The 27,991-nt window shown below is 40.5% G+C and overlaps 1 protein-coding gene across 3 annotated transcripts in view; it reads left to right on the top strand.

Moving 5' to 3' along the window:
• kank3 (KN motif and ankyrin repeat domains 3) overlaps positions 1 to 27,991 on the top strand; it is a 38,212-nt gene that overhangs the window by 4,000 nt on the left and 6,221 nt on the right. For 2 of the 3 annotated variants that reach the window (XM_054790183.1, XM_054790181.1), the window contains exons 1-9: positions 829 to 962; positions 18,766 to 18,840; positions 20,313 to 20,394; positions 21,955 to 23,727; positions 23,938 to 24,040; positions 24,873 to 25,094; positions 25,201 to 25,291; positions 26,375 to 26,594; positions 27,477 to 27,623. In XM_054790183.1, coding sequence (XP_054646158.1) covers positions 20,358 to 20,394; positions 21,955 to 23,727; positions 23,938 to 24,040; positions 24,873 to 25,094; positions 25,201 to 25,291; positions 26,375 to 26,594; positions 27,477 to 27,623 — 2,593 coding nt within the window. In that variant the 5' untranslated portion in view covers positions 829 to 962; positions 18,766 to 18,840; positions 20,313 to 20,357. Of the gene's footprint in view, positions 1 to 828; positions 963 to 18,765; positions 18,841 to 20,312; positions 20,395 to 21,954; positions 23,728 to 23,937; positions 24,041 to 24,872; positions 25,095 to 25,200; positions 25,292 to 26,374; positions 26,595 to 27,476; positions 27,624 to 27,991 lie in introns of those variants that run through there. The other variant, XM_054790182.1, reaches the window with a different exon arrangement.

Genomic DNA, 27,991 nt, shown 5'->3' on the forward strand with positions numbered 1-27,991 from the left:
AGTGTGAATTTGAATAAACTCCAACATTGTATTGTATTTTACATCATCTGCAATGTTTTAATGGAAGCTTAGGTTAGCTTCAGTGTATATAGAGATCGTTTCACTGTGTGAAAATACAGACAGCCGTCAGATAAGTTAGTTGCATACACTAGCATTTTCAGCAACTGTACAGCAGAGGGCGCTAAAGTCAAAGCAACTGTCTGACCCACAGACGGCTATACTAAAATGGACTTCTTGTCCATTTCTGCATCTGGTCACAGACCTGACATTGTGTATAAACCGCACCCTGATTTTTTGCTTCTTACCAGTGGAAAAAAAGTGCGGTTTATACACGGTGCTTTACGGTATACATTTAGTACATAATTTTGTGTATTTTTATTTTTAACAATTTTTTAAAATCTAAATTAATTTAGCGGGTATTAAATGTAAATTATTTGTTAAATTGGGGATTTTAAATATCTGTTTGGCCTTCATTGCTTTTTTAAAGTATAAAATACAAATTGAAATATATTACAGTTAAAAGCTTGTGATTTACAACCGTAATGCCTTGGCAGGTTAATACAATGATTAAAGTTATCTTAATAACAATGACAATGATACAATAACAATTGATACAAACTTTTTAAAAGAGCCTAGTGGATAAAAAGAAAAGATAAATAAATATATACAATGCGTGATGTTGTCAACAGAAGTCTACAAAAAACAGGACATCTGACATCTTTTTTTATTTATTATAACTTGAACGTCGCCATACGACCGACAAGAGCATGCGCTTCCTTGTTTAATTTTGAAAATACAAACCGGAAACACCACTCACACATGCAGCACTTGACGCTGTAGATGAACTTCAAAAGGGGGACGGGGGAGTTTTCTTTCTTGCCCTCCCAAACTTTTCTTGCTAGCTTGCGTTCCACGAAAGGCATGATCAGTCCCAGTGTGACGGCCCCGGGACAAGTCAGAAGGTAAGAGAGAGCCTCCGGAATCGATTAGCAAACATCATTTGATTGATTGGCTGTCATGCTTAACGCTCCTAATGTGTGTCAATTAAGAGCTCCACTTTACAGTGGGTTACAACTACTGTAACAAAGTGTTAGTAGCCACACACAATTTACCACTTTAGCTGCATACTTTATTGGAATTTATGGGTTGCCGCTTTATGACAGCTATTATTGATTTTAAAGTCATTTTTCACGTTAAAAACCATAGTGTGTTTTTACTGAATGTTATTGTCCACATGATTACATGCAGCCATGGTGTTGTGCTGATGGTACCGTTTCCCCTAGCCTCTCCGACCTCAATCAAACACAATAAGCGCTAATGTGTGGCGACAGCGTTCTAAAATAGTTTTAGCTCTATTTGGCTCTTTGTTCGTTTTATGAATTTTGCCCACTGTTACCACTTTGGAACGTATTCTTCTTTTTCTCATAACTTTGCCAACTGTTTGTCTTCACAACTACCTCCAAACTCTTTCAACCTCTTCAAGTAAACCCCCATTTCTACTTTTTCCTCCGTTTATTTTTCAGTTATAATTTATGAGTGCATGGTAATAAAGCATCATAACTACAGGAACGTGACGTCGGTGCAAGATAACGACCCCCATGTGGCGCATATGATCAGAAGTCAGTGCTGATGTGGATTATGTAGACATTGGAGGAACGCCTGCATCATCTCGAAGTGCTAGCTGGCGGAGCTGCGTACACCTGCTAGCCGCTTTTAAAGGGAGATGGAGGCTTGGCCACAAGGGATGGAAGCACGGTTGTCACGGTAGACTGACGGCCAGGCTAAAGGCTTGACCGAGGGTGTCCAAAGTGCGGTCCGGGTGCCATTTGTGGCCCGCGGCTGGTTTTTATTGGCCCGCGGCACGTTCTAAAAATATAACGTAACTAGAAAAGCACTTGGACACCTCCATAGTTTCCCCCATATTGTGTTTTACAGCATAAATATTAGTCCTACATTTAATTTATCTACATATTTAGAGTCCTTGACCATGAAAACATACCATTAGCAATTTGATTAATAATGATATCAATATTAGTCCAGTAGTTATTCACAAAAATCGCATTTTCCGTAACGGCGGTTTTCTTCTGGATTGAAAATCCAACAAATTCGTTGCACACTTCAGATTCCACAGTATCTTGGCTATATATTACGGTGTTTGTTGCATGTTCATAGCTTCATTTGTTGTACTCCTATAATGAAAATTCCAAAGGTCCTCTATTTCTTCATATTGTGGATCAGAGTATCCGGAATTATTCCATTATCTGGATCAGTCTTTGATATTTTGTACAACCCGTTGGAAACTTGTCCTCTTATTTTTTTTCCAAGTGCACTGATCATTTTTTGTGTGGAGTTTGATGCACAAATACTGAAAACGGTCCTATCTCGCAATGTTAAAAAATCTTTTTAAAAGTTCCTGGATCCAGACGGTGATCCGTATCACCCCCCCAAAATGTAAACAGTTCTTCCATATATCATTTCCGACAATCTTGAAAATTTCATCTAAATCCTTCTAAGTTATTTTGAACGCAAACAAACAAACAAAGAGATAAACGTCAGCAAAAACATAACCTCCTTGGCGGAGCTAACGACAGTCAAGAGAATGACAAGAGAAAAACGTAATCTAATGAGAACAAGTAATTGTGCAAGAATAACGGTGTTGTATTATGAGGAATAATTAATGTCATTTTATTAGCATAAAGTTGAAATATAAAAATACTTTTAAAATTTGCAATGTTATGAGAAGCAAACAAAACAATAATGAAGTTGTAGTTTTTAGAAAGTTTGTTTGTGGAAAAAGTTATAATGTTACAAGAGTAAAAAGTAAAAGCATCATCAGAACAAAGTCACTTATGAGAAGAAAATTGACAAGAAGAAAGTTGAAATAATGAGAACATTTAAAAAAACAACTGCAGAAACAGAAAAAACTTTTACTACAGTAAAGTCAAAATATTAAGAGAAAAAAGTTGTATTCTAAAAAAAAAGCTGCAATTTTATGAGAATAAACTTTTAATATTATGAGGAAAAATAATGTCATTTTAGTAGCACAGAGTTGAAATATTAAAGAGCAAATATGTTATTTTTAAAAAGTTGTAATATTATGAGAAACAAACCAAAGAATATAAAGTTGGAATTTTTGTAAAATTAGGTTGAGGAAAAAGTTATAATTTTATGGGAATAAAGTCAAAATTATGAGAAGAAAATCCAGAGGAAGAAATGTGAAATATTTGGAAAATTAATAAACACAACAACTGCTGAAATGGAAACAACAGCTGTAATTTTACAAGAATAAAGTCAAAATATTAAGACAAAAAAGTTGTACTCTAACAAGAAAAAAAGTGGCAATTTTACAAGAATAAACTCGTAATATTATGAGGAAAAGTAACATCATTTTAGTTGCACTGAGTTGAGTTGAAATATTAAAGAACAAATATGTTATTTTTAAAAAGTCGTAATATTATCAGAAACAAACAAAACAATATAAAGCTGTCATTTTTGGAAAATTAAGTTGGGGAAAAGTTATTGTATTATGGGATTAAAGTTATAATATTACATATACAAAATGGTATTTATTTAAAAGATTGTCAAAGATAAAGTTGAAATATTTGGGGGGAAAAAGCAGCAAAAATGGGGAAAAAAAGAGCAAAGACCGACATTCATACTCATAATATGCTTTTTCACCTATATCACAAAGCTGAGATGCAGTTTTTTGTTGAAATATATATATATATATATATAACGTCTTAGCACATCTATGTGTGTTGTTTTACAAAATACCTAAGTGGTCCTTGCATCCTTTCATGTTTCAGTGTGTGGTCCTCAGTGAAAAAAGTTTGGACACCCCATGTGATTAACGTACTCGATTAATCAAATAAGAAAAAAAAATCATTAGTTGCAGCCATAGTGTGATTAAATGTTAGTCTGAGGACTGGAATCGCACAACAGCGTCGTTACTTTTGGTTTGAAAGTGTGTTTACGGGAGGAGGGGGGGGGGGGTGACCCAGAAGAAACCACAACTGACAATTGGTGACTTCGGGATTGTGTGTTGGTTCAATCAGGCCATTAGTGCAGCAGGGTTCTTCATCCTTGTGTGAAGTTGAGGCTGCACTAACATATGCCGTTGTTTACTGTGTGATGAGTTCAAGGACCCTGAATAACTGATAGCTTTAAGCTGACACCCGTGCTTGGTGGTTCTTGACTTGGATGAAAAGGCTCCTGTTTTATTTGAGTTAGTTTGTAGCAGTAATACGCAGAATTGCACCTCTTTTTCTGTGATGATGAGACCAAGACCGATGGAGCCCTTTAAGGACATAAAGGTGGATAGAACAGGCAGAGCACCTGTGTGTGTGTGTGTGTGTGTGTGTGTGTGTGTGTGTGGTGCAAGAGAGGAGGATGACTGCAGTGCATGTGTGAAGACATCTACGTTTGCTGATAATCTATTGCCTCAGTTTGCTGATATTCTTTTAGCTACATTTGCTGTCAGCAACGAGCTGACAAGAACAGACGTGGTTTATGGATTGGAAATCTCCACAGGTGGTATTGCCAATTTCCTATACATGAATAACTCTGGTAAAAGGATCGGCTCCATTCCTAGTTAGTATAGTTAGTTATGTTACAATCACAGACTAAGCTGACATTGATTTGAATCCTGATCAGCGCAGTTTCTAAAACCCGTACCCGTACATTTTTTTCTGTAATTTATGCAAGATGATAATGTTGTCAAGAATAGCAAACATACTCTAAATTCCGGTGTATAAGCAGCATCGGTGTATAAGATGCACGTGTCCACGTCATAAAATGGCATATTGTGGCGCACACGAGTCTGTGAGGACAAGGCAGCTCTTTATTGACAGGAGCCAATCGTGAGCTATGAAAAAACTCATGACGAGCTTGTCAACCAATTGGAAATTGCAGGTCATTACTCAATATGACAGTTTGTCTTCATCTTGCAAACATTAAAGTCATCACACAGCAACTTAACACTCAAAAGGTATACCTCACAAATATACAAACATGTACCAATATGAGTAAAAAAAAAATAAAGTTTTGCCATAATGCATTTCGTTTGAGCAACGCATTTATTGGAGGACAAGCAGCATAGAAAATAGATGGATGGCACAGCAATGCTGCCTCTGTCTACCAGAAAGAGTCAGAGGAGCCCGGAGCTCAAAGCCCAGAGGGAGGCTGACGTCACCTGGGCGCCCCAATGAATGCGTTGCTCAGACGCAATGCATTATGGGAAAACATTATGGGAAAGAGCTGTTTTTTTTTCATTTCAAACTCGTATTGGTACATGTTACATGATATGTATTTGTTATATATCATATTTGTCAGGTATACCTTTTGAGTGTTACGTTGCTGTGTGATGAGTTTAGTGTTCTTAGTAAGATGACATGGTGAGTCAGAGTGTTATGTTGTTATACTGTTACTGTATATATAATGATCTCCTGCCATTTTCAGTGGGTTGACAAGCTAGTTTTGAGTGCACCGATAGGTCATGATTGGCTCCTGCTAAAGAAAGACCTCCCATTTCCTCACTGACTCGCGAACAGCACAGCATTTAAACAATTAGTAGTTCTGAAAAGGAGTAAAGGAGATGTCAGAAGATTAGAAATTAGCCATAAATTAGACACACCGCTGTATAAGCCTCAGGGTTCAAAGTTTAAGAAAAAAGTAGCGGCTTAGCGGCTGGAATTTATGGTAATCAAAATGCCTTGACTACTCTGCTGGACTGATCAAGTTAAAGTGACAGGACACGTGCGGAAGAAGTAGGTTTGATGTTCCTAACAACATTGTGCTTTTCCCTCAGGCGTCTTTATGCAACTGTACTCTGAGGTTTGACTTACTGCAGCGGCGCCTCAAATAGATGCTTTGTAAGTTTAGTCAGAGGTGTCGGGAGGCCAGAGTTACTCTGCTTCTGCACAGACTGCTTTCCTCTTGTGTCGTGAAGTTGACCCGCAGTCGCTCATTTAATCAAATGCAATCCAATTTAGCTCCGTGGTCATGCAAAGTCCTTGATAAAATGAAAGCCGCAGATTTCCATTTTTAGCCGTATTATGAGTTAATTTGATCAGCCGCCCAGCATCGCTATCACATGAGGCGAGAAAGGCTGGAGTCAACAGCATTAGACTTCAGTGCAGTTGGAATGGCACTCTTGGCAAAACTTGAACACAAACTTGGAAGCTGTTTAAAATATCTTGGTAACATGAATAATTACGAATCGAGTCCAGCTCCTGCTTAATATGTCTACATAGTCTATCTGCAAACCTGGTAAAGATATTCATGGTGAAGCTAGTTTACAGCGAAAAGAAACAAAAACAGTGTTCCACTTGGTCAGGGGTGTCCAAAGTGCTTTTTTTTATTGGCTCATAGATAACTAAAAAAATAAAACTAAGAAAGAAAAAGTTGGAATCTAACGACAAAAAGTCGTAATTTTACGAGGATAACATAAAATAATAATAAAAAATACAGCCTCTGGTATATTAGCCGCACCCACTAAATTAAGAGTAAAAAAGATTTTTACATATATAGGCTGCACCTGCCTATAATCCGCAGACGCAGACACGTCGTAACATGGGATATTTAGTACACAGAAAGATGTTATTTTTCTTTTAACTTTTAAGTGAATACATGCTTTTTTCCAAACAGTGCTGAACAGTGCGTGTAATATGACTACTTAAACAGCAGCGTACCAGAAAAGTCATGCATCACTGTACAAGCCGCAGGGTTGAAAGCGTGAGAAAAAAGTGTCGGCTTATACACCGGAAATTATGGTAATCGAATACCAAAATAGTTGTCGCTTAACTGGATCATCCATTAGTTGTCGATTAATTTGTTCAGCTCTGAACAATATCCAACCCTACGTGAGAACACGTCCCTCAGAAGTATCACAACAGTTCTTGTCTTAGATTTGCATCAGTGCAGGTCTTTTCACAATAATGGGTAAAGAGTTAAAAGGACAGGAAGAACACAGTTCATGCTTAGTGTACAGCTGTTCATCAAAACGGGACAAACAGAAGTACCAGAAACGTTAAACAGTAGAACACAGGGCAGCGAGCCGTAGAGGATGTGGTTCCTCATTGGTCCAAATCTGGAGATAACAATATGACAGCGAAGGACACTGAATGTTCAAGCAGTTGCATGAAAACCCCCAAATATGAACTTGACATGAGATGAACCTTGGGATGTTTGCTGGGTAATGTACTTCAAAGATTCTCCATCATTCTAATTTGACTTTCTTCTTCCTTCTTGTTATCCCGTTGATAAATGTAATAATTGCTGCTGATACCAAGCATATGCCGTTAATTCAGCTTATTGACATTCTTCACTCTTAAGCCAATTATTTTCAAAATGGAGAGATATCCGACATAGCTCACTATTCACCCTCAGCCTTTGAATAGATTCAATCTAGTTTCTCCTTTGGCAGTGCAATTGACTCTTATTAGCAGTGATGTGGGAAACATTGAGGCTTGGAAGAATTAAATCTATTCATTTATAACCACAACAAAGTCTTCATTGGTCATTTGGATAACTTGTGGCATTTGCCCTGAGGAACAAATAGCAGCCTCACAATGTGGATTAAGGCTGTTCCAAGATGTTATTCATGGACTCTTGTCAACAAGTCCAGAGAAGGTCATATGATGTATTTGTTTATAATGTGTCCAACCTCTTGCAGTCCTCATTTTCACCGGACTGAACATGTTTCATAGTGGTCTCTGTGGTAAACCTGTCACCTGTACAGTACCAAGAGTAAGCCATGTTGTTGTTGGGATGTATTTGGAGGTTCCACATTACAAGTATTTACAGCGGTCTGGCACTTAAGTATATTGGAACAGCATTAAAATAAACTGCAGCGCTCATGTTCATGGGAATGCAGGAGCGAGTTACCTGATACGTGAGGCTGACTGATGTGTTTGTAATATTACTTCCACACACTTCATGTCAATGAAGCATTGTGGCTGTGATTATTTTCGGAGTTGAGTCTTTTTATATGGTAACGTCTTAGTTGCACGCCATCTAAAAGCAGCTGTCTGTTTAACGGGGGGAAACAGACAATAGTATACAGGTTTGTTTGTTTTGTGTGTCTCAAAAGAGACATTCTGTCTGCCGCTACGTCCACTAAATGCTAAAAATACTCTGGAATGAGGCATTAATCTTACCACTCACAAGACACACGAACCAGACAGTGCCACAAGTCTCGCACCACATTTGCTTATTTCCAGGTTGGATTTTTTTTCACTTTCAGTTGAACCAAACCGCTGTGGTCTCATCACCAAAAAGATCCGATTCCAAACAGAGCGCTTCCTTGTTGGGAGAACCAAACCGTGGCTGCTTTTAGAAACACAGTGATCCCACAAACACTCATCAAACACACGCGTACTGCTGTGTTACCATGTTACTGCCATGTAGACATCATTTTCTCATCCAGTAATCTATGCATTACTCCAGATGGAGCAATAATAGCATTAATTGTGGTGTAAGTCACAATAGTGTAAACATGTAAAGTTAAGCCCAAAACTATTTATATGCATGAATTAAAGCTGAATTTAATTTGTTAAAGGGAGAGATATTCAGAGATATTCAAAATCCAAAATGTATTTATTATTTTTCCCCCCCAAGCTGATTTTGAAGGTCACGCATATTTATTTTTGAAAACGATTACTTCTACAAGTCATTTTGGAGAAGAAGACAACAAAATACGACCGGCGTGAGTCATGTTCGTAGAAATATTCAGCTTTTATGGTGGCCTGTCGTCAAAGCTCACTTCTGGTCACGTCGGTGACGTCATTGTTTCTGTAAAACAGCGGATCAGCTGTCTACACGGAAACGATGCCGGTGTTTTCATATTTTCCCCACTCTGGAAGCAAAAAATACTGTTTCAGGGCACCCAGAACGCCGTTTCCGTGTAGATGAAAAGCTGAAACGATAAAATACCGTTTGACCTGAAAACGTTTCCGTGTGCAAGTTGTGCATACCTCCATTATTATGATAACATAATAATAATAATAATGATGATAATCATAATAATAACCCGGGCTGTTGTTGCAGCCGTACCCCACGACAAGCTAAAACCCGATTCTGAACCCCCAACATCACTTCCTGTCCTCCACACACCCAGAACACATTTACTGCGAGTTTTATTTATTGCTTATTTTGTCTGATTATATCTACTGCACTGGGTAATATGAGTGTAAAGGTGACTATATGGGTGTTATTTCATGTCTAGTATGAAAATATTTCATTTATAAGATTCCTACTGCGCGGAAATTCACTTATCACGGGTTTACTTTACCTGAATTTGGATATCTGCTGATACTGATTCAGTTCCGGTGCCAGAGCTCTGTTTGCGACCTGGAAAGTTTTGTGTTGGGAAGGTGTCCAACTGTTTTGTGTGGTCGTGGACGCGTCATGTGGCGCGCTTTGCGTGTGTGTGCGGTGGAGCGAGGAGGACGGCTGCAGTGCTAAATTCTCTGATACTCTTGGCTGCATTTGCTGATATTCTTCTAGCTGCGTTTGCTGACAATGATTCAAGCACAGATGTGACTCATGAATCAGGAATCTCCATAGGTGGTATCAGGAATTTATGCTGGTATCGGAACCTGGTACCGATACTGGATCGGATTGGCCCCGTCACAGAAATTAGTGCAGCTCTTTCAGTTTTAGGCTCGCCTATAAGACAGAAATGACTTGTGTCCATTGGCTCATAATGGAAATGTTGTGTCGCTTGTGGAAAAGCTTCCCTGCCCAATGAAGTCATTGCATAAAGCTCAACTACTGTAGGCGTCAACACTACACTAAAAACTAAAACCCTCCACTCTCGGAATTTTACGACTTTTGTTTTTTTTGCTTTTTTTATCAGCATTTTTCCATTTTCCTTTTACTACAGTGACCAAATCTAGCATTTCCAGTGAACATGACAATATAACAAAATAGCACAAGTTACAGAACTTCTCAGTCTTCCCAAAATGTTTCATGATGATGAAATACATCTGCTCTTGATACCGCTGGAATACACACAATAATTGTGGAATACAAACACAAAAGCTCCCACAAATGTTTGATGCACCATTTGTTAACATACTGTGGTTGTGATGGATGCTTGCACGACCCGGTGGTCAAACTAAACAACAGTGAGCGATGGAAGGTAAAAGTCCCTGTTTTCTTTGTAAATATCACACTGTGTCTTTTTGTTTAGTCTGCACGCAAGCATTGATGCTCACAGCAAACTGTTCAGGGTCTACAGTTGAGACGCCATAGAGATAAATCTCTTGTGGATGATTGTATTCTGTATAACAGGATGAAAACTACGCCTAAAAAGTACAAGTAATTAAACAGCGGACGAGGCACGTAGGTTTTATAATTGTAACAAACATCAGAGCCAAACTTGGTTAAATGTTTATATGAGTACGATTTCCGGACGTCAGCCAGTGGGAATACAAAAACCATCCACAATTAGAAGTTAACTGGACCATTTGATTGAAGGGAAAATGAATTATAAAACACAAAAGTCCTCAACCTTGTTTTTTTCCCTATCATGAGAGTGTCTCCGCCGCGGCAAAGGTGTGTACTTGAGATGCCTACACACCGTACATGTACATCAGCTGCCTTGTCATTACGCCGACCCCCTCCATCAAACACATGCTGAACTGGTATAATTTACACCAGGGAAGGAAATAACACGATTGGAGTCGCATATTTCTGGTGTTTCTCGGCAGAAAGTGTCACTGACATCTGGTCCTTTTCCTTACATCTGAGATGCAAACATCTGGAGGCTGGTGCTGTTGTGAGGCAGACAAAAGTCTTTAAACACGACTCTGTTGACCAGAAATCTAGGTCAACACAAGCTGGTTGACTTTTGGTATTTGCTTGCTAGAAAACACAAAGAGCACAAGTGAGGCGAGGAAATGGAAGAATGAGCAGTACACCCTGAGAAAAAGTCTGAGTTCAGTTTTCCAAAGACGATGCTGAAGAAAGGAGTGTATGGAAGCGTGAAAACAAGGTGGGTTTGCTCCAAAATGCAATGTGACGTCACCAGTGGGACCTAGCTAGTTGGGGAAAACCCGATTTTATGAGACCTGCTTTGTTTGAGAGAGGCTTCTAAGAGCTCCAGCATGGGGTGTCCTAAACTGTCTGGCTGAATGTTGTCGCTGCTGGGAAGCTGTTTCGACTTTTTTTTTTTAATATGAAAACCCGTGCTGGCGCCATTGTTCCCAAAAAGACACACAAAATGTTGCTAGAAATAATCCACGTCTTGTCAGCTTTTGGTTCCTGTGGTAATGCATTTCTTGAATGTCGCAACTAGATGAAAAACCACGATGCTGCTTTCCCCACACACAGAGCTGCCACTGGAACCTTGCTTTGCATTCTCACACGAACGCTTTTTCTCATATTGTTTGTATGTCGAACGTTCAATTCATTCTGACTGAAGTTTGACTGTGCGGCTGTCAGTATGAATGGTTGTCCAGGGTGTACTCAGCCTTTTGCCTGAAGTCAGCTGGGATAGACTCTAGCTATCCAATACAATACATACAATAGATCAGGGGTGCGCACACTTTTTCAGCCTGCGAGCTACTTTTAAAATGTCCAAGTCCCAAACATCTACCTCTTATCATAAGACTGGAAACACTATGTGTTTATATTACTTAAACAACATAAACATAATTAGTATAATGACAACAAGAGAGCATCATTGTTCAGTAGATAATTGATAAATCGATTAATTGAACGGTAAAAAAAATAAACATGCAAGAAAAGTCAGACAGCAATAGGTTTGATAAGGGAACACGCTGGCATCGATTAGCGTAGCCTGTGGCAAGCTGTCAAAATGAAGCCATAGCATCCCTACTGTAATGTGTCAAATTGAATTTAAAGTACATTTAATAACTGTGAGAGGTATAATGTAGGTTTTAGAGTATAAAAATTTGGCATTTGTATTTTTTTGGGAGGTGCGTCCATTATTTGAGGTTTTTTGCCATTCACGGGGGGTCTTGCAGCGTAACTAATAGTGCGTCAAGGTTAATAGATCTTGTGTCTGAGTGCCCAGATGGTTCTCAACACTCGTATTATGTGAGGCTACACCCTCACCAAGCACTGGTCGGCTTTATTAGATGGACAGTGTGACATTATGAACCTGGACACGGTTGGGAGAGAGTGAACACAGGCCTTCTGGTGTGAAGAGAAACAAGGGAGGTCTCACACAACATGGGGAGAGTGTTTGCCACCAAAGCTGCATAAAGCTTCATTGTACACGCTCAATGTGCTTGATTGTGTTTTGTGGACAATCTGGAAGGAAGAGGACTGGCCTGCGTGTGATGTCAACCTGACTGTGGTAAAAGCAAATGTCACGTTAGAATGGGACGTATGTGGGGGCAGGAAGTAGCTCCTTGTAGCGTTTATAAGTGTAAATAGACAGAGGTGACTGTGTTTATCGTTTGGTGCCCACATGAGAGTCTTCATATGTGATGAAGTATCATGTGACCTCTGTGCTGCTGTTTCATGATGGTGTGTGTGTGTTTGCATGTGTGTGTTGCGGTCACGCTGGCGCTATTTGTTCAGCACTCACTCTTGTGCTTGTCTTCTCTGCAGTGTTTTCCTGCTGCCTTCAGGAAGCAGCTTTCAGGACGGCCTGATGGGCTTCCTGTCCCCCCACTTCCACCCCCGATTCCTACTGGGAGACAATAGCAGGTCTCCTGCAGGGGCATGGATGGGCGGGTGGGAGTGAATGAGGGGGATTTATTATGGGAAAAGTAGGCTTCCTTTCAGGAAACTGCAGATTTCTCTCCAAGCAGAGAGAGGCCCTCCGCTGTTGTGTCTCCGTGTCGAAAAGGGTTTCAGATACTCACGTCTACATGAGATTAAGATTGGGATTACAAGGGTTTAGGTTAAGTATGAATAATCACATTCGTACTGCGATGCTCTTTTCTTCTTCACGAGCAAATTGACGAGCTTTAACGTTAACGTTAAATGCTATATCACAAAGCTGAGATGCACTTTTTCCTTGAAATATATAGAACTTCTAAGCATATCTACATGTGTTGCTCTACACATATCAAAGCGGCCCTTGCGTCCTTTCATTTTTCAACATTTGGCCTTTGGTGGAAAAAGTTTGGACACCCCTGATCCAGACAGTAAAAGTGGTTGCGAATTCAGGAGGATGACATTGACTTTGACTCCCTCCTCCCCTCGCCAGGGTCTCTCTGTCTCGCTGAGGTCTCTTTTTGGGAAAAGTGGTGGGGAGGGAAATGAAGTCATTGTTGCAAACATGATCCTAAGACCCAAAGCAGCACATTTCCTCTTCTGTGAAAATGTGGACGACCAAGTGTTCTCGTTGGTCGGTTCCATCTCCGCTCCCCACATGTTCCCATGCTGCCTGAAGGGAAACATTGAAGCAGCATCACATACATGCTCTTTGTTGGTTAGATTTTAGGAAATATGTTGTAACAAAACTACTAATCCACTTGTAACTCTGAATGTATACAGTACATCTACGTGGCTTTCAATAATGCTTGCTGCATATCGGTGCTCCTTCACTAATCTCAGTAAAACCGAGGTCACAACCGGTCATACGGGCTCCTACGGTCGGTGTACGTGCAAAAAACCACAACAAATGCATGGAGGACGCATGTGTGACGTGCTCATTTTTGAGCTGTAGACTGGCAGCAGACCGGCCGCAGGGGTTCTTTGTGTTGTCAAACAAACTCCCGGGTGCTTACATTTTTTTCCAGTTTGGAAGACGAAACTTACGCACCTCATGCGTCTTCCATATGGCCAACATGTGTCAGGTTCGGGCAAAATGTCATTTTTTTTGTATGTCGTACTTGCGGACTCCTATGTGTGTCGTGTGCCACACGTGCACCTCACATACGTCGTATGGTCAACGCCAAATTCAGATATTTCATATGTCCTCCATGCCAGTCGAGATCTTACTCCTTCATGGTTGCAACAACTACGTCTTCCACGAATAAAAAAAACAAAACAAAAAACTCAGCGATTTGGGGAGCAGCAAAAATTGACACGGCCAAAAAAAATCACATGTTCCGTTGTGACCTAGGCTTAATTACTGCATATGACGGTGATTATATTAGACGCTAATTGGTTTAGGCTACTGAAACATGTCATTATTACGTACAATTCCAGTTCAATCAATTTGCTGAGAATCAAAATTAGAGCTTGACCTTGACACATTTCAGATACGTGCATTATAAAACAGTCTGACTCCAACGAGACAAATTTTGATGTTAGGATGGAGGGAAGATATTCTTGGTGTGGTGTTGGTGTGACGTGGATACGATTTCATAGTCATGCTCAATTGTAAATACTCGGAAAGAGAATTTGGCAAAGTGTCCTTTATTTTTTTTTAAGGGTGCACTAGTTGTCCGAACTGGACTGCTTAATGCAAGTAACTCTAATTTCATATATTATTTTTAGGTTTTGCTGCGCGTTGCCGATGAGTTTTGCAGATCGCAGTTGTTTCTCGTCTCTCGTGTGTAGACAGGAGATGGAGCTGACTTCTGGTTCCGGTTTTCACGTATCAGCAAGCTAATAGATAACAAGGACGTTTAGTGATAAAAAGACATTGAGAACACAGATGGACTCACACAGTGTATGAACAACATGACAAGATGTGTGCACAGTGCAGAGAATGTTCGCAAACCAAGGCAAAATTTTGGCTTAAATTAAAAACACGCTAACCGGCGCGTATGCAAACGGAGGTTCCATTGTGCTTTGGTTGAATAAAGGTTGGGGAGGATTGCTGGTTGAGAAACCGGTTGCAATTCACTCAACAGCACCTCTGCTGGTTGCATCAAAATACTGCACTCCAGTTTGCCTCAAATACATGCTTTATCAACAAGTCATTGCACACAACTGACAGGATTGCCACCAACTAATGAGTCTGTTGTAATGCCCATTTCTAACAAATACTATGATGGGTACTACCCCCACAAGGACTTAAATACTATGATGGGTACTACCCCCACAAGGACTTAAATACTATGATGGGTACTACCCCCACAAGGACTTAACAAATACTATGATGGGTACTACACCCACAAGGACTTAACAAATACTATGATGGGTACTACCCCCACAAGGACTTAAATACTATGATGGGTACTACCCCCACAAGGACTTAACAAATACTATGATGGGTACTACCCCCACAAGGACTTAAATACTATGATGGGTACTACCCCCACAAGGACTTAAATACTATGATGGGTACTACCCCCACAAGGACTTAATTCGATGTGTGTGCTTGTAGAAATGATGGCTTTTTGTGTTTTCTTTTTCCAACATTTTTGTGTCACATTTTTGTGTAGGCTGGCTATATATTTAAACATTTTTGGGGGTTTCCGCTGACTTAATTTGGGTCACCAACAAATGAGAGTATACAATTGTGTGTGTTTGTGTGTGGGTGTCAGGCGGTCGCAGCTTAGGGTGTCGAGAGAAAAGAATGCAGCTTCACGCTGGACTCTGTAATTTGCTGCCTGTCATCAAATCAGACAGGGTAGTGTGCGGTGGTGAGAAGAATAACAACACTCATGTGAGATGAGGTGAAATCATGGACAGGGTGCCAGGGGGCCGACAAAAAAGAAAGTTGCTAAATGGAAGCCCTCGAAGAAAGCATATGGGTGCAAAAAGTGAAGAAATGAGAGACTTTGGAACAGAATGGGGAAAAATGTCCATCGTGCAGCTCCTGTCTTTAGATTTGGATTTTATTCTCGTCAAATCTTGCTCCCATTTTTCAAAATGTGTTCTTTGTAAGACCTCTCTCTGTCTCTGTCTCTCTAATATTGCTCACAAACCCGTGTAAATCTGTTGTGAGCATGCATAATCCATAGTTTATACCCTCACAGGTGTGGCGGATCAAGATGCTGACTAGACAGCGTGATTATTACACAGGTGTTTCTCAGGTTGGCCTCAATAAAAGGCAAAAAGCCCATTCCAAAATGTGCAGTTGAACTGTATTGGATCTGTAACTGGATCGGCGTACAGTCGTCCTTCGCCACGTTTCACTCTGGTTTCACTCTGTCACAGTTTTCCAAAAGTATATTAACAAATAAATCATGTCTGTTTTGTGGTTGAATACAGCATTTTAAATTGTATTAATTTTTTTTTTGTCTAAATTAAGCAAGTTCAAGCATAAAAATGGCTACATGAACTAAAATAAGGCATTAAAAAGACACATTTACAGACGATATGTACTATTCTACACTGGTCACTAGGTGTTGTCTTCATATTACTGTAATATTTGATGAGACACACAAGCACTAGACCTGATCGACGGAACAACAGGCTTTTATTGCAGGTTAGAATGATCTCACGGTCGGCACAAAAATCAAACAATAATCCCTAATAAAGGTCCCTAATAAAGCTCCCACATTAATAGTAACACACACAAGCACAAGTCTTATTTTTGTCTGTCATTGCATATGTTCTCGTATTGTTATTCTAATTATTATATTGGCTAACATGAGTGTGAAGGTGACTATAGGGATGTTATATCATGTCTGGAGGGCCCTAATAATGTTAAAAAACATATTTAGAAGGTTGTAAATAGGATATCAATGCTCTAACTAAATATTCAAAGATTGTGGCGTGGCCTTTTATTGTAGCCGACCTAAAGCACACCTGTGCAATAATGATGCCGTCTAATCAGCATGTTGCCACACCTGTGAGCTGGATGAATTATGAATGCTCACCAAGATAGATTTACACAGATCTGTGAACAACTTGTCCTCATTAGAATCACGGGTGAACTGGAACTATCCTGGCTGTGTTAGTCGAATTTTTGTGTTTTAGTTACTCACACTTTACACAGAATACATGAATGACATATAAAATACGTAATAAAAAGATTCAATACAATATTTTAATTAAAGTTATTAGAATAAAAACAAAACAACTCATTACTTTTATCCTTGTGGTTGTCTTGTGCACAAGGGAAGGGGCGTTGCAAAGGAGGGAGAGACAGGCTTATTGGGAGAAGGAAGTTTCAATGATGAAATCACTCTTCTGCGTAGTTATCACTCTCCATTTCACATGAGCATATCCTTTCACATGTATAAAGATACAATCTTTATCCTCGAAGATACACGTACAGTAGTTGCGACATTAGAATGGCTTAGCGGCCAAGGCTGGTCTCCCCTTTCTGAGCAATTTACCATGTCTAATTTGACTTCGCTTTTGACTTTCCTTTTCTTTGACACGTAGCCATCAAAAGGTCTGCCTTACACTTGGGAGACACTAAGATGGGCAAAAAAGTTAAAAAACAACAAAAATTGCATCGTTTCCTCAGGTGTGAGACGCACGACTAAATATTTTTCCACCTATGTATTCTTTCGTCGCAAGCACGTAACTCGTGCTGTTTCTGTACAGTATTAATCATTTATGGGAGCGTGTCATTACCTCGTTGTATAACGAGGACCACCTGTATATTAACCAGCATTGAACTAACAAGTGACCTGTTTGTACATACAATTGCCACGGGGGAAGAGTCAATGGTGGTCTCTAGCAAGTCTGTCAGTGCTATTTAAAAGCCCTAGATGTCATGTAAGTGCTCCACTTTGTAGGAAAACAAACAAACAAAACAAAGTAAAAAAAATAAAATAAAAGTAGCACAGTTAATTGCTTTGGTCTGTTTTGGACCAAAATAAACCAGCTGAGGTTTCCCCCCCTTTAAAAAACCTGTCTGTGTGTGTACTGTGGTGCTGTGTAGCGAGACAAGAAACAGAGCACACACCGAGTAGAAACAGGCAGTAGCTGATAAGACGATACTGTGCAGAGGCTGCCAGAATGGACAACATATGTTTTTACTTCAGCTGGGGGCTGTTTATGAATGAATCCACCTTCCGTCTTCACCCATTACGACTATTTCAGTGTCTTGTCTCTTGTGGGCTTTGTGGTTTTTAGTGACAATAAACTGTCTGAGCTGACAGGTGTGTGTGTGTGTGTGTGTGTGTGTGTGTGTGTGTGTGTGTGTGTGTGTGTAGTTTATCAGTAGTCATTCGGCTACAAGGACAACTGGCGTGTTTCAACAGCATGTTGTAGGAATGTGCCTGAGGCTGCCGGGAAACACATCTGGGTGTGTGTGCACGTGTGTGTGTTTGAACCCAAATTAATGACTGTGTACTTGAGGTTGTGTGTGTGAGATGTTACTGTATGAGAGTTTGTGTGCTCATATTTTTGGAAATAAGAGTATTTGGCGCTAGTAGTTTGTCTTAACTCATCGCTTCTCTATCACAAAAAAAGATGTTTGAACTAAGCAGTACAGTTCATTTTAGTGCGGCAAAGTACAGTAATCTCACATACGCCCCAATGCGTTCAACAAAGAGGGATGTGATACAGTACAGTGCTGCATGCTTACATGTCTTGTAAGCATGTAAAATCCTGGAATCCTCTCCATCATTGAATGGAAGTAACGACTGACCAATCAGAGGTCAGGAGTGTGTCTAGCTCCACCCAGTCCATCAGTGTACTGCACCATAACACTGCCGTGTGAAGCTCAACAGGATGGCTGATGAAAAGTGGGATGGCACTCCCTCTTATTTTGGAAACAGTTACAATTTTACCAAACTGAACTGTAGTCCTTGTTGGACAGGGCATGACTGTGGTCATTAGTAGTATAATAGTTTACATAGCTGACTTTTATGCAGTATGTGTGGGCTCAATTCCCACTCGGGCTGGTGGGGTCGCCACAAGATGTTGTAGGGGACATACAGCAATGGACCATCTCAGAGTTATGGTCTTTCCCTCTCTCTTTTGCAGGGCTGAGTACAGCCGTGCAGAGGGAACCAGCCTGGATTCCACCTGCATGCATCCTCCACTTAGCAGCTGAGACAGGTAAGCTTGTCTCCACACTATCATCTATCTTAGCTGGAGTCGTCCCTTCTCACATAACATCCGTAACATGCGGAAGAAGATACACAAAAAGTATTAGGACACCAGGTCATTACATCAACAGGAGGTGGAAGAGAAGAAAATATGGAGATGGTCCCCCCTTGCGTCTAGACCTTTATTGCTTATATTATATATATACTTGTGTATATATATATATATTAATTACTGTAATTTCCGGCGTCTAAGACGCACCTGTGTTTAAGCCACACCCACTAAATTTAGAGAGAAAAACAGATTTGTTCAAATATAAGCCGCACCGGACTTGCTGCATTGATGTCAGCCTTCCTCTGGGCTCCTCTGGCTCCCTCTGGTGGACAGAGGCAACATTGCAGCACCCCAGCAACCATAACCAAGGAAATTATTTGTTGGGACCAAATGCATTATGGGAAAAAGTAGTGTATATTTCTTAGCTACAGTACCTTTTGAGTCCTAAGTTGCTGTGTGATGAGTTAAGCCTTCTTTGTAAGATGACACCGTGAGTCAGACTGTTATGTTGGGTAATGACCTCCTGCGGATTCAAATGGGTTGACAAGCTCGTTGTGAGTTCACTTATAGCTCGTGATTGGCTCTTGCCAAAGAAAGACCTGCCATTTCCTCACTGACTCACGAGCAGCAGAGAATTTAAACGATTAGTCGTACTTCTGAAGTAAAGGAGATGTCACAAGATTAGAACACATAAATTAGCCACACCAATGTATAAACCGCAGGGTTCAAACGTTAAGTAAAAAGTAGCAGCTTATACACTGGAAATTACGGTATATGTCCAGAAAGCAGTGCATACAGCAGCTTTGAGTGGGATCAATTCGGAGTGTCTTTTTACACGCTTTGGATAATGTAATGGTTTTATTAATAGAGCAACATGCTTGAAATACTGTAGATGTTTCCTGTGACCCAGTCAGTGCATCTACTATGAAATGGCTCTACAGCCTTAGTGGTTTGGCATTTGCAGTGGAAAGAACCCCCGAGCAAAGAGGTCTGAATCTTGACAAACTATGATGTCATACTTGATGTTGAAAAGCAAACAGCTGATATACGAGTTAACAAAACATTTTTATCTCAGAGTCTGATTCTTTTCAATTCAGTCTCAGGAGAAACCTTAGAAAAACATCAAGTTCTTTGGACTTTGCTGCACAGTTTGGTCTCAGTATATTTCATCGTCTAATGGTCCCTCCATATAAAAATTGTTGGACAGAAGCGTGAACATTTAGAAGCTATTTAAAAGTGTGTTGATGGTCACTTGCTGAATGATGCAGATTACACTTACAATAAGTCAGAAGTTATGTTTGCCTTGAGGCATATAATGCATGTTTTTATATACATCAAACTGAAGGGAAATGTTTTAGAGATGACATCAGTTTTCTTTCTTTGTCATCGATGACAAATGCAATCATGTCACTGTGCGTTTTCTTGGCCAGATGTTGTTTGAGGCTGTATGTGCTGAAAGATCCCGCACCTGAAAGATGACTCAGTCCGTGCAAGTTAACACTAAGTTGCCTGGTAAGTACATGGTCATGTTCTTCAGTTGAACAAAATCAGTGTTTTTGTAGTTTGTTTTACAGTGCAACATCTAAGGTGTGTTCCAAAATGTAGGATCAATTTGCCCATAAGAAATAATTGACATACAGTCGTCATTTGTAATATTGCGGTTCGATTATTATTAGTCAAAACATATTGAAATACAAGTGATATCCAGTATTCTGGTCACTAGGCGGCAGTATTGTCACATTTTTACCTTACCTTGCACTCGATGTAGCCAGCCATGGATGCAGATTGTAAAAAGGTTCACCTCCCATTCTGTGTGGAAGTGGTTGGCTTTTTACCTTGTGTTTCTTCCCCACTCCGTTTGAAACACTTAAGTTTAGAATAAATAAAGTCACTATCTTGTTAGCTCACTAGCTTATTAGCTAGCAGCCGTCTCAAGTCTCTGCAGCATAAGAGTTGTGCACTGGTGTCAACAATGAATAATAGGAGTGTAATGGTGACTGTAGGGGTTGTTATTTAATGTCTATAGGTCTCTAATAACGTTAAAAACCTTATTTAGAGTCATAAACAGGTTTTCTATGCTCTAACTATGAAAATATTCCATTTATTAACATTCAATCCTATATCGCGGAAATTCATGTATCGTGGTTAGGCCTGGAACCAATTAACCGCTATAAACAAGGGACAACTGTACACTGGAACCTTGGTTAGCGTCATTAATTTGCTCCAGAAGGGCCGACTCTAACCGAAAGAGACACTAACTGAATCCATTTTTCCCCCCATAAGAAAAAATGTAAATCCAATTAATCGGTTCGCCAAAAGCCCAAAATGTTAACACAAACCATGTTTTTATAGTTTTACAGTTATAGTTGTACATGCAGTAAACAATTCCAAATGCATATAATTACATATAATTGATGTCTAAAAGGGATAAATGAACATTTACTTTTACCTTCAGCGAAGACGTGATTCTTGATTCAAGTGTTCCCAAAGACACGATGTGCAGCGAGACACGACACGGACACCATCTTCCTGTTTTTTCTTGAATTCAATAGTATTTCTCACCTCAACAACCCAAAATGGAGCCACATCAAGTTTCAAGTGCCAGCAGTTTGACAAAGAAGGGTGGCAGGGAGATAAATCCAGTATGTTTTAACCTGCTTGAACCAACCTTCTAAAAACCTTTCTAGGTTTTATTACAAGCCTTTTCCAAACATGTCCATGTTCTTTAAACAACTATGAAATACTATTGTCTTTGCTGCTTAGTAAAAAAACGTAATATATTCAACCAATAGGCCCAATTTAATGGGTTCCAGAACAAGAGCTGTGTCCCAAAAATCAACCTTTACAAGGCACTGTTAATAGTAATTCCCCTCTCTTAGTTTCTTTGAAGTCAGTTATGTACTGTATGTACGAAGCAACCAACCAACAAATGGAGAGCAAAGCATCACCTGCTAATAATAAATGCATTACAGGTAGTTGTGATAGTTCTAGTAGTGTAGTAGATGAGGTGTACCAAGTGTTTCTTGTGAGTGTATGCCATATTGTCCAGTCACATGTCTGTTCTTCCTGCAGATTTGGGCTCTTCGTTCCTCTACTCCACTCAAGAGGAAGCTGAGCAGCCGGCGTCATACTCTGTCCAAACGCCATATGGTTTCCAGCTTGATCTGGACTTCCTCAAGTATGTAGAAGAGATAGAAAGTGGGCATAACATTCGCAGAGCAGCTGCCACATCTCGTCGCGCTGGACGGGGGCTCAAGACCTCTCAGAGATGTCCAAGTGTGGGTGGGCGCACCAGTGGTTGGACATCCACAGAGTCTCTCTCATCCCCTGCTAGTGAGGATGGCAGGGCCCCTCCCCTGCCACCGCCACGAAACCGCATTGGTTCAGCGCCCTGTGAAGGGCTCTCTCTGTCCCCTGTGACCCTCCTCGGTGTCCCTCCACTGTCTGCCGGCGCCAAAATACCACCTCCACCACCGCAACGCAACCCCAGAGTTGAGCGGACTCTCTTGGAAACGAGCCGGCGATTACAGCAGGAACAGAGTCACCATCACCAGAATGGTGGGCGATTCCAGCTTGCAGATCCTCCCAAGCAGCTGTCCACCTCAACTCAACCTCTGCAAAGTATCTGGACTAAACCCAGTCCTCAAACCTCTGGACGCAACACTCCAGCTACTGGCACCGCAGTGACTCCGGTCCCACCCAGCCAGCTGCAGACGGTTAGAGAGCAGATGGCTACAGCCTTGAGGCAACTGAAGGAGATGGAGGAACGAGTAAAAGGTGTTCCAGCGCTAGAAAAAGAGGTGGCCGAGCTTCGTGCCGAGAAAGACATGCTGTTAATAGCACTTCAAGAGAAGAAAGCAGACAAGAATGTGGATCGGCAGCCACAGAAACAGGCAGTAGAATCCTCTACCCAGACCATAGAGACTATCCAGAGTCGATTAAGCACTCCAACCTCACCTGGTCACAAAGGCCACGGAAGATCTGGAGAGCTGAAGAAGCTGGCGGAGAAATTTGAGGGGAAGGAAGAACGTGCAGCAGACCTTTCATCCAAAGTTGCTTTGAAGGTTCCAGGGAAACTGTCAGTGGAGAAGAAATCCGTGGCGGTCGGAGATGATCAGCCAATGGACTCAGTTGTTTTCTATTTCAGCCACGGTGTGAAAGATGCCTCCGAGGGAACCGAGGTCCATGTTTGTGAGAAGAGCACAGGGACTGAAAGCCCTGCAGTTTGTGACGAAGGAACACTAGCCAGAGCCGAGACCGGGGAGGCTGGGGTTTGGGTCATGGAGTCACTACTTGGGCTGACTTCTGAGACACAACGCGAGATGGACACCTTACAGGACACCATTAAATTCCAGCAGGAGTCTATTACTGATCTAGAGAACCAGCTGAGTGTGGCCGGCAATGACTTGGGATCTCTCAAAGCCCAGATTGAGCAGATAACATCCAAAGTCACCTTTGAGAAGGGGGTTCTCGCCAAACCAGACTCAAGGGACGCCCAGATTGAGATGATATCCTCTACCATAAAGGATGCCGCAGTTTTGTGCCGTCCAGACATGATGGACGCATGTACAGGAGACAGCTTACAACCACACATGACTGAGCAAGGTGCCCAAACTGATGCTATAATCACACCAGAAGAACCAGTGCCAACTGTCATGGTGAGCACTGGTTGCCAGTATGAAAATGTATTTGATGAAAAGATGGAAGAACATAAAGTTCATGTGCCAAAGAAGAGACAGATGACCATGACTGATTATAAAGTCTTGCCAGAGGAGGCGGTCAGTATGGCTGAGGAGAAAGAAGAGAACCAGGGGGACGTAACGACACCCTGCAACATCAAGACAGGTATCTTGACGTGTTTACACTGCAGTACACTAAAGTCATTCATGCGCTTTCACACCAAACTTTGAGCTGAACCCGGCAGTTTAATAGCAATGGGCTGAAGGGTGCTAGGGTGCACCTGAGATCACTAACCTTTGACAGAATCACATACTCTACTTACTGTCCATCTTGTTTTAATGCTTTAATGATCCGTTTCATCCCAAATGGAAACAGGTATGCTGAAATCCATCATGAAGAGAAAAGACGGTAACGGCTCAGGTGAAAATCGCACAGCGGGCAAGAAGAGCTTGCAGTTTGTTGGTATTCTAAACGGAGGGTAGGTGTTCCTCTTGTATGATGTGTGAATGGATAAACGTTATCTGATAAAGAATGAGAATTTATTCATCTTTTACTTAAAACGTATTAATAAAAATGCTGTTTCATGGTTGGATACGGTCAAATAGTAAAAAAAAGAAAAAAGAAAAAAAGATGCATATTTAAGCAAATGTTATGGATATATTTTTGGTCTAAATTAAGCATTTTCAAGCATAACAATGGCTAAATGACGTAAAATACAAATATAAGGCATTCAGAAGACACAAAGTGGTATTCTACACTAGTCACTAGGTGTCAGTAATGTTACTGTAATGTTTGGTGAGACACACGCCAGACTTGATCGCCGGAATAACAGGATTTTATTGCAGGTTTTAATGATCTCACAAAAAGCACAATAAAAATAACATAATAATTATAATAATAACATGGGCTACTGTTGGGCTACTTAACCTATGCCAAGCTAAAACTCAACTTGTCGCCCACACATCCGAAACACATTTGCGATACACACGAGCACAAGTTTTATTTAGGTCTTAAATGGCTTATTTTCCCTGATGATATCTACTATTTTGGGTAATACGAGTGTAAAGGTGACTACATGGGTTATTTCATGTCTAGAGGGCTCTAATTATGTTGAAAAGCGTATTTAGAAGGTTGTTAGCAGGTTTTCTATGCTCCAACTAGAAAATTTATAAAAGGAGGAACCCTACTTTGCGGAAATTCACTTATCACGGTCGGGTCTGGAACCAATTAACCGCAATAAATGAGCGTTTATTACTGTTAAATGCTGCATTAAAAATTGTGAAAAGTGCTTAATGTACTTTTGTCACCAGATATGAATCGACATCTAGTGAAGAGGAAGATGAGGCGGAGGAAGAAGGGAGCACCTCTGAAGAAAGTGGAGAAGGGGACTGCCTAGACAGCACGGAGGAGGACGAGGTGGATGTGGAGGAAGAAACTTCAGAGGAGGAAAGAAATGTCAACCTGGATGAGAGCGACACAGATGAAGAAACCTTGAGAGCATCCAAATTGTCATCTGACGGCGTAAAAGAGAAGTATGCACTCTGCTAATGCATTCACAGGTCAAAATGTAAAAAAAAAAAAAAAAAAGCACAACCTTACGTTTAATAAGAGAGTACTATATTTTTATTTACTGAGCAGGTTTGAGCTGACCTCCAAAATGCGTGAAGCTTGCCTCATTCTGAAGAATCACCTCAATGACGACATCCTAACACTGAAGAGTAAGGAAGTGGTGCGTCCCTGCATGCTTCTTTCCACTATTTTAATGTTGACCGCTTTTTATTTGCTATAACCAGCAACATGTAAGAAATGCAGTGGAATCTTGTTTAGTGTCTTTAATTCGTTACAGAAGGTCCGACTTGAACCAAATAAATTTTTCCCATAAGAAAATGTAAATCCAATGACTCCGGTCCAGAAAGCCAACACAAAACACATTTTTATAGTTGTTATAGTTGTACAATTATAGTTTATCATGCAGAAAACAGTTCCAAATGCATATGAATACATATAAATGATGAAAGGGTTAAACCAACATTGAAGTTGACTTTTACCTTCATTGAAGACATGATTCTTGACATGACTGTTTCCTAAGACACGAAGTAGCAGGGACATCAACACCTTACTATTCAACACCACCTTCCTGTTTTGCCATGTGTTATTTCTTGAATTCAAATGTTTTTCATCTCAACAACCCAAAATGGAGGCAAAGAAAGTTTCAAGTGCCAGCATTTTGATACTGACTTCAAGAAATAACTCATGACCAAACAGGAAGGTGGTGTTGAAGAGGAAGGCGTTGATCTCGCTGGCACATTGTGTCTTTGGGAACAGTCACATCTTCAATGAAGGTAAAAGTAACCTTAAATGTTCATGTATCCCTTTCATTTCAATTTCAATTTTAATTTTGAATTGTTTTATGCATGTAAAACGATAAAACTGTTTTGTTTTGTGTTAACATTTTTGAGAGTCAACCACTGGTCATATCATATACAAGTGACATGGCTGACTTCTGCTTCTGGTTACCATTTAGTTAGCAAGTTAAGAACGCTAACAGGACGTTTTTTGTGATTAAAAATACATTAAGAACACAGTTGGACTTATGTAGCGTATTAATAACATGAGAAGACGTGCGCCATATTGTACGCTATCTGGAAAATGTACACAAACCGAGGCAAAATTCTAGCGTAAATTGACCTACCCGGAGCGGATGCGAGCTGAGGTTCCACTGTATTCAATTATATTTACAAATATAGGCCTGAGTACATTAAGGGTTTTCTTGTCAGTTTTGCAAATGTCAGTTTATCAAATGTACTTGTAGCTCGCCAGCACTCACACGGTCCAGCTCGAGTGGTTCCGCATCTCCAGTGCCAAGATGGCTCAGCCTTCGCGGGTCTCCGACTACCTGATGGCATTCTTAGAGGTGTCTTCGCTGCTGTTGGAGCACGTGGTCAACATGACTGATGGCAACGGCAACACTGCTCTGCACTACAGCGTCTCACACTCCAACTTTGGTGTGGTGGACCTGCTACTGGACACGGGTTAGTGGTCACAGACCTCCTTGGTATCTCTATATCGTATTTTGTACTACATATACACACCCGTTCCTGGGACGTCCAAAGTGCGACCCAAGGTGCCATTTACACCCCCCCCCCCCTTTTTTTTAATTAGTCCTCAGAACATTCTATAAATACAGTTAAACAAAAAAAACAACTGCAAAAATGGAAGAAAACAGTAATTTTACAAGAATAAAGAAAATATTAGCAGAATAAAGTCATAGTATTAAGAAAAAAAATGGCATAAAGTTGAAATAGTAACTTTTTACAGTGGTAATATTAGGAGAAACAAGCAAAAAAGAGAATAATATATATACAGTATGTATGACATATATGATAATAAAGTCAAAATATTATGAGAATAAAGCTAATATTAAGAAGGAAAAATATATGTGAAGAAAGTTGAAATATTTGTAAATAAAATAAAAATAAAAAGAGCAAAAATGGAAAATCAAGCAAAAAAGCATAACGTAGGAAGAAATAATCTGCTCGTCACTGATAACACAAAGCTGAGATGCAGGCTGTTCTTTCCTTTAAATATAAAAAAGTCAAGCTAAAGGATACCGTTCCACTCCAGTTCCACTCCAGTCCCGTAGCAAGCAGGGCGTTGCAAAGTTATCACACACACCCACACAAGCTTTGTTTTCTGTAGCGCCATCTGGTGGATGTAGTGGGTCACTTCACCACATGGCCCCAATGCAACACAAAAAGCGCTTATGTTTTGCATTGTTATTGAAAAATAAGGAACATATTGTTAAACAAGTACCTCTGACTGCATTATCATCTTTTTCATCAGACGCATTTGTTGATGCAGGTGTACCTAATGTTGCGACTGGTGAAAATATTCTATTACTGTTATTTATACAGACAGGTGCTGCGTGGACAAGCAGAACAAGGCGGGCTACACGGCCATCATGCTGGCTGCTCTGTCTACCGTGAAGGAGGAGGATGACATGTCCGTGGTCAAGAAGCTCTTCAGTAAGGGCAACGTCAACGCCAAGGCCAGCCAGGCATGTTACCATCTACTGTATCTCATCACAGTATCACACATTGGCATGATTCTTGGGAGTGGATGTGGGACCATCTTGAGATATGAGCAGCGATCAAGGTAGCTAGATGTCCCGGTCTCTCTAGGAGTAAACATGGTTATTATCCATGTCCCAAGTATTGATCATTTGTAGGTCATGGCAAAACACTTCCAACTGGAAAACAGGTGTCAGTGTTTCTGACAGGAGTGCAACCTTTTTGTAGTTTTCTTTTCTTTTCTCTTTTTTTTTTTTTTAAATGTCTGAGTGCTTTTGGATAGAGGCGGGGCCCACTGCTCGTTGAGAACAGCAATACGTGCTTTCATGTAGGGATGCTTTTGCCACAAGATCGGGCCA

Source organism: Dunckerocampus dactyliophorus, chromosome 10, assembly GCF_027744805.1.
Source record: "Dunckerocampus dactyliophorus isolate RoL2022-P2 chromosome 10, RoL_Ddac_1.1, whole genome shotgun sequence".
In the NCBI taxonomy this organism is placed as follows: Eukaryota; Metazoa; Chordata; class Actinopteri; order Syngnathiformes; family Syngnathidae; genus Dunckerocampus; species Dunckerocampus dactyliophorus.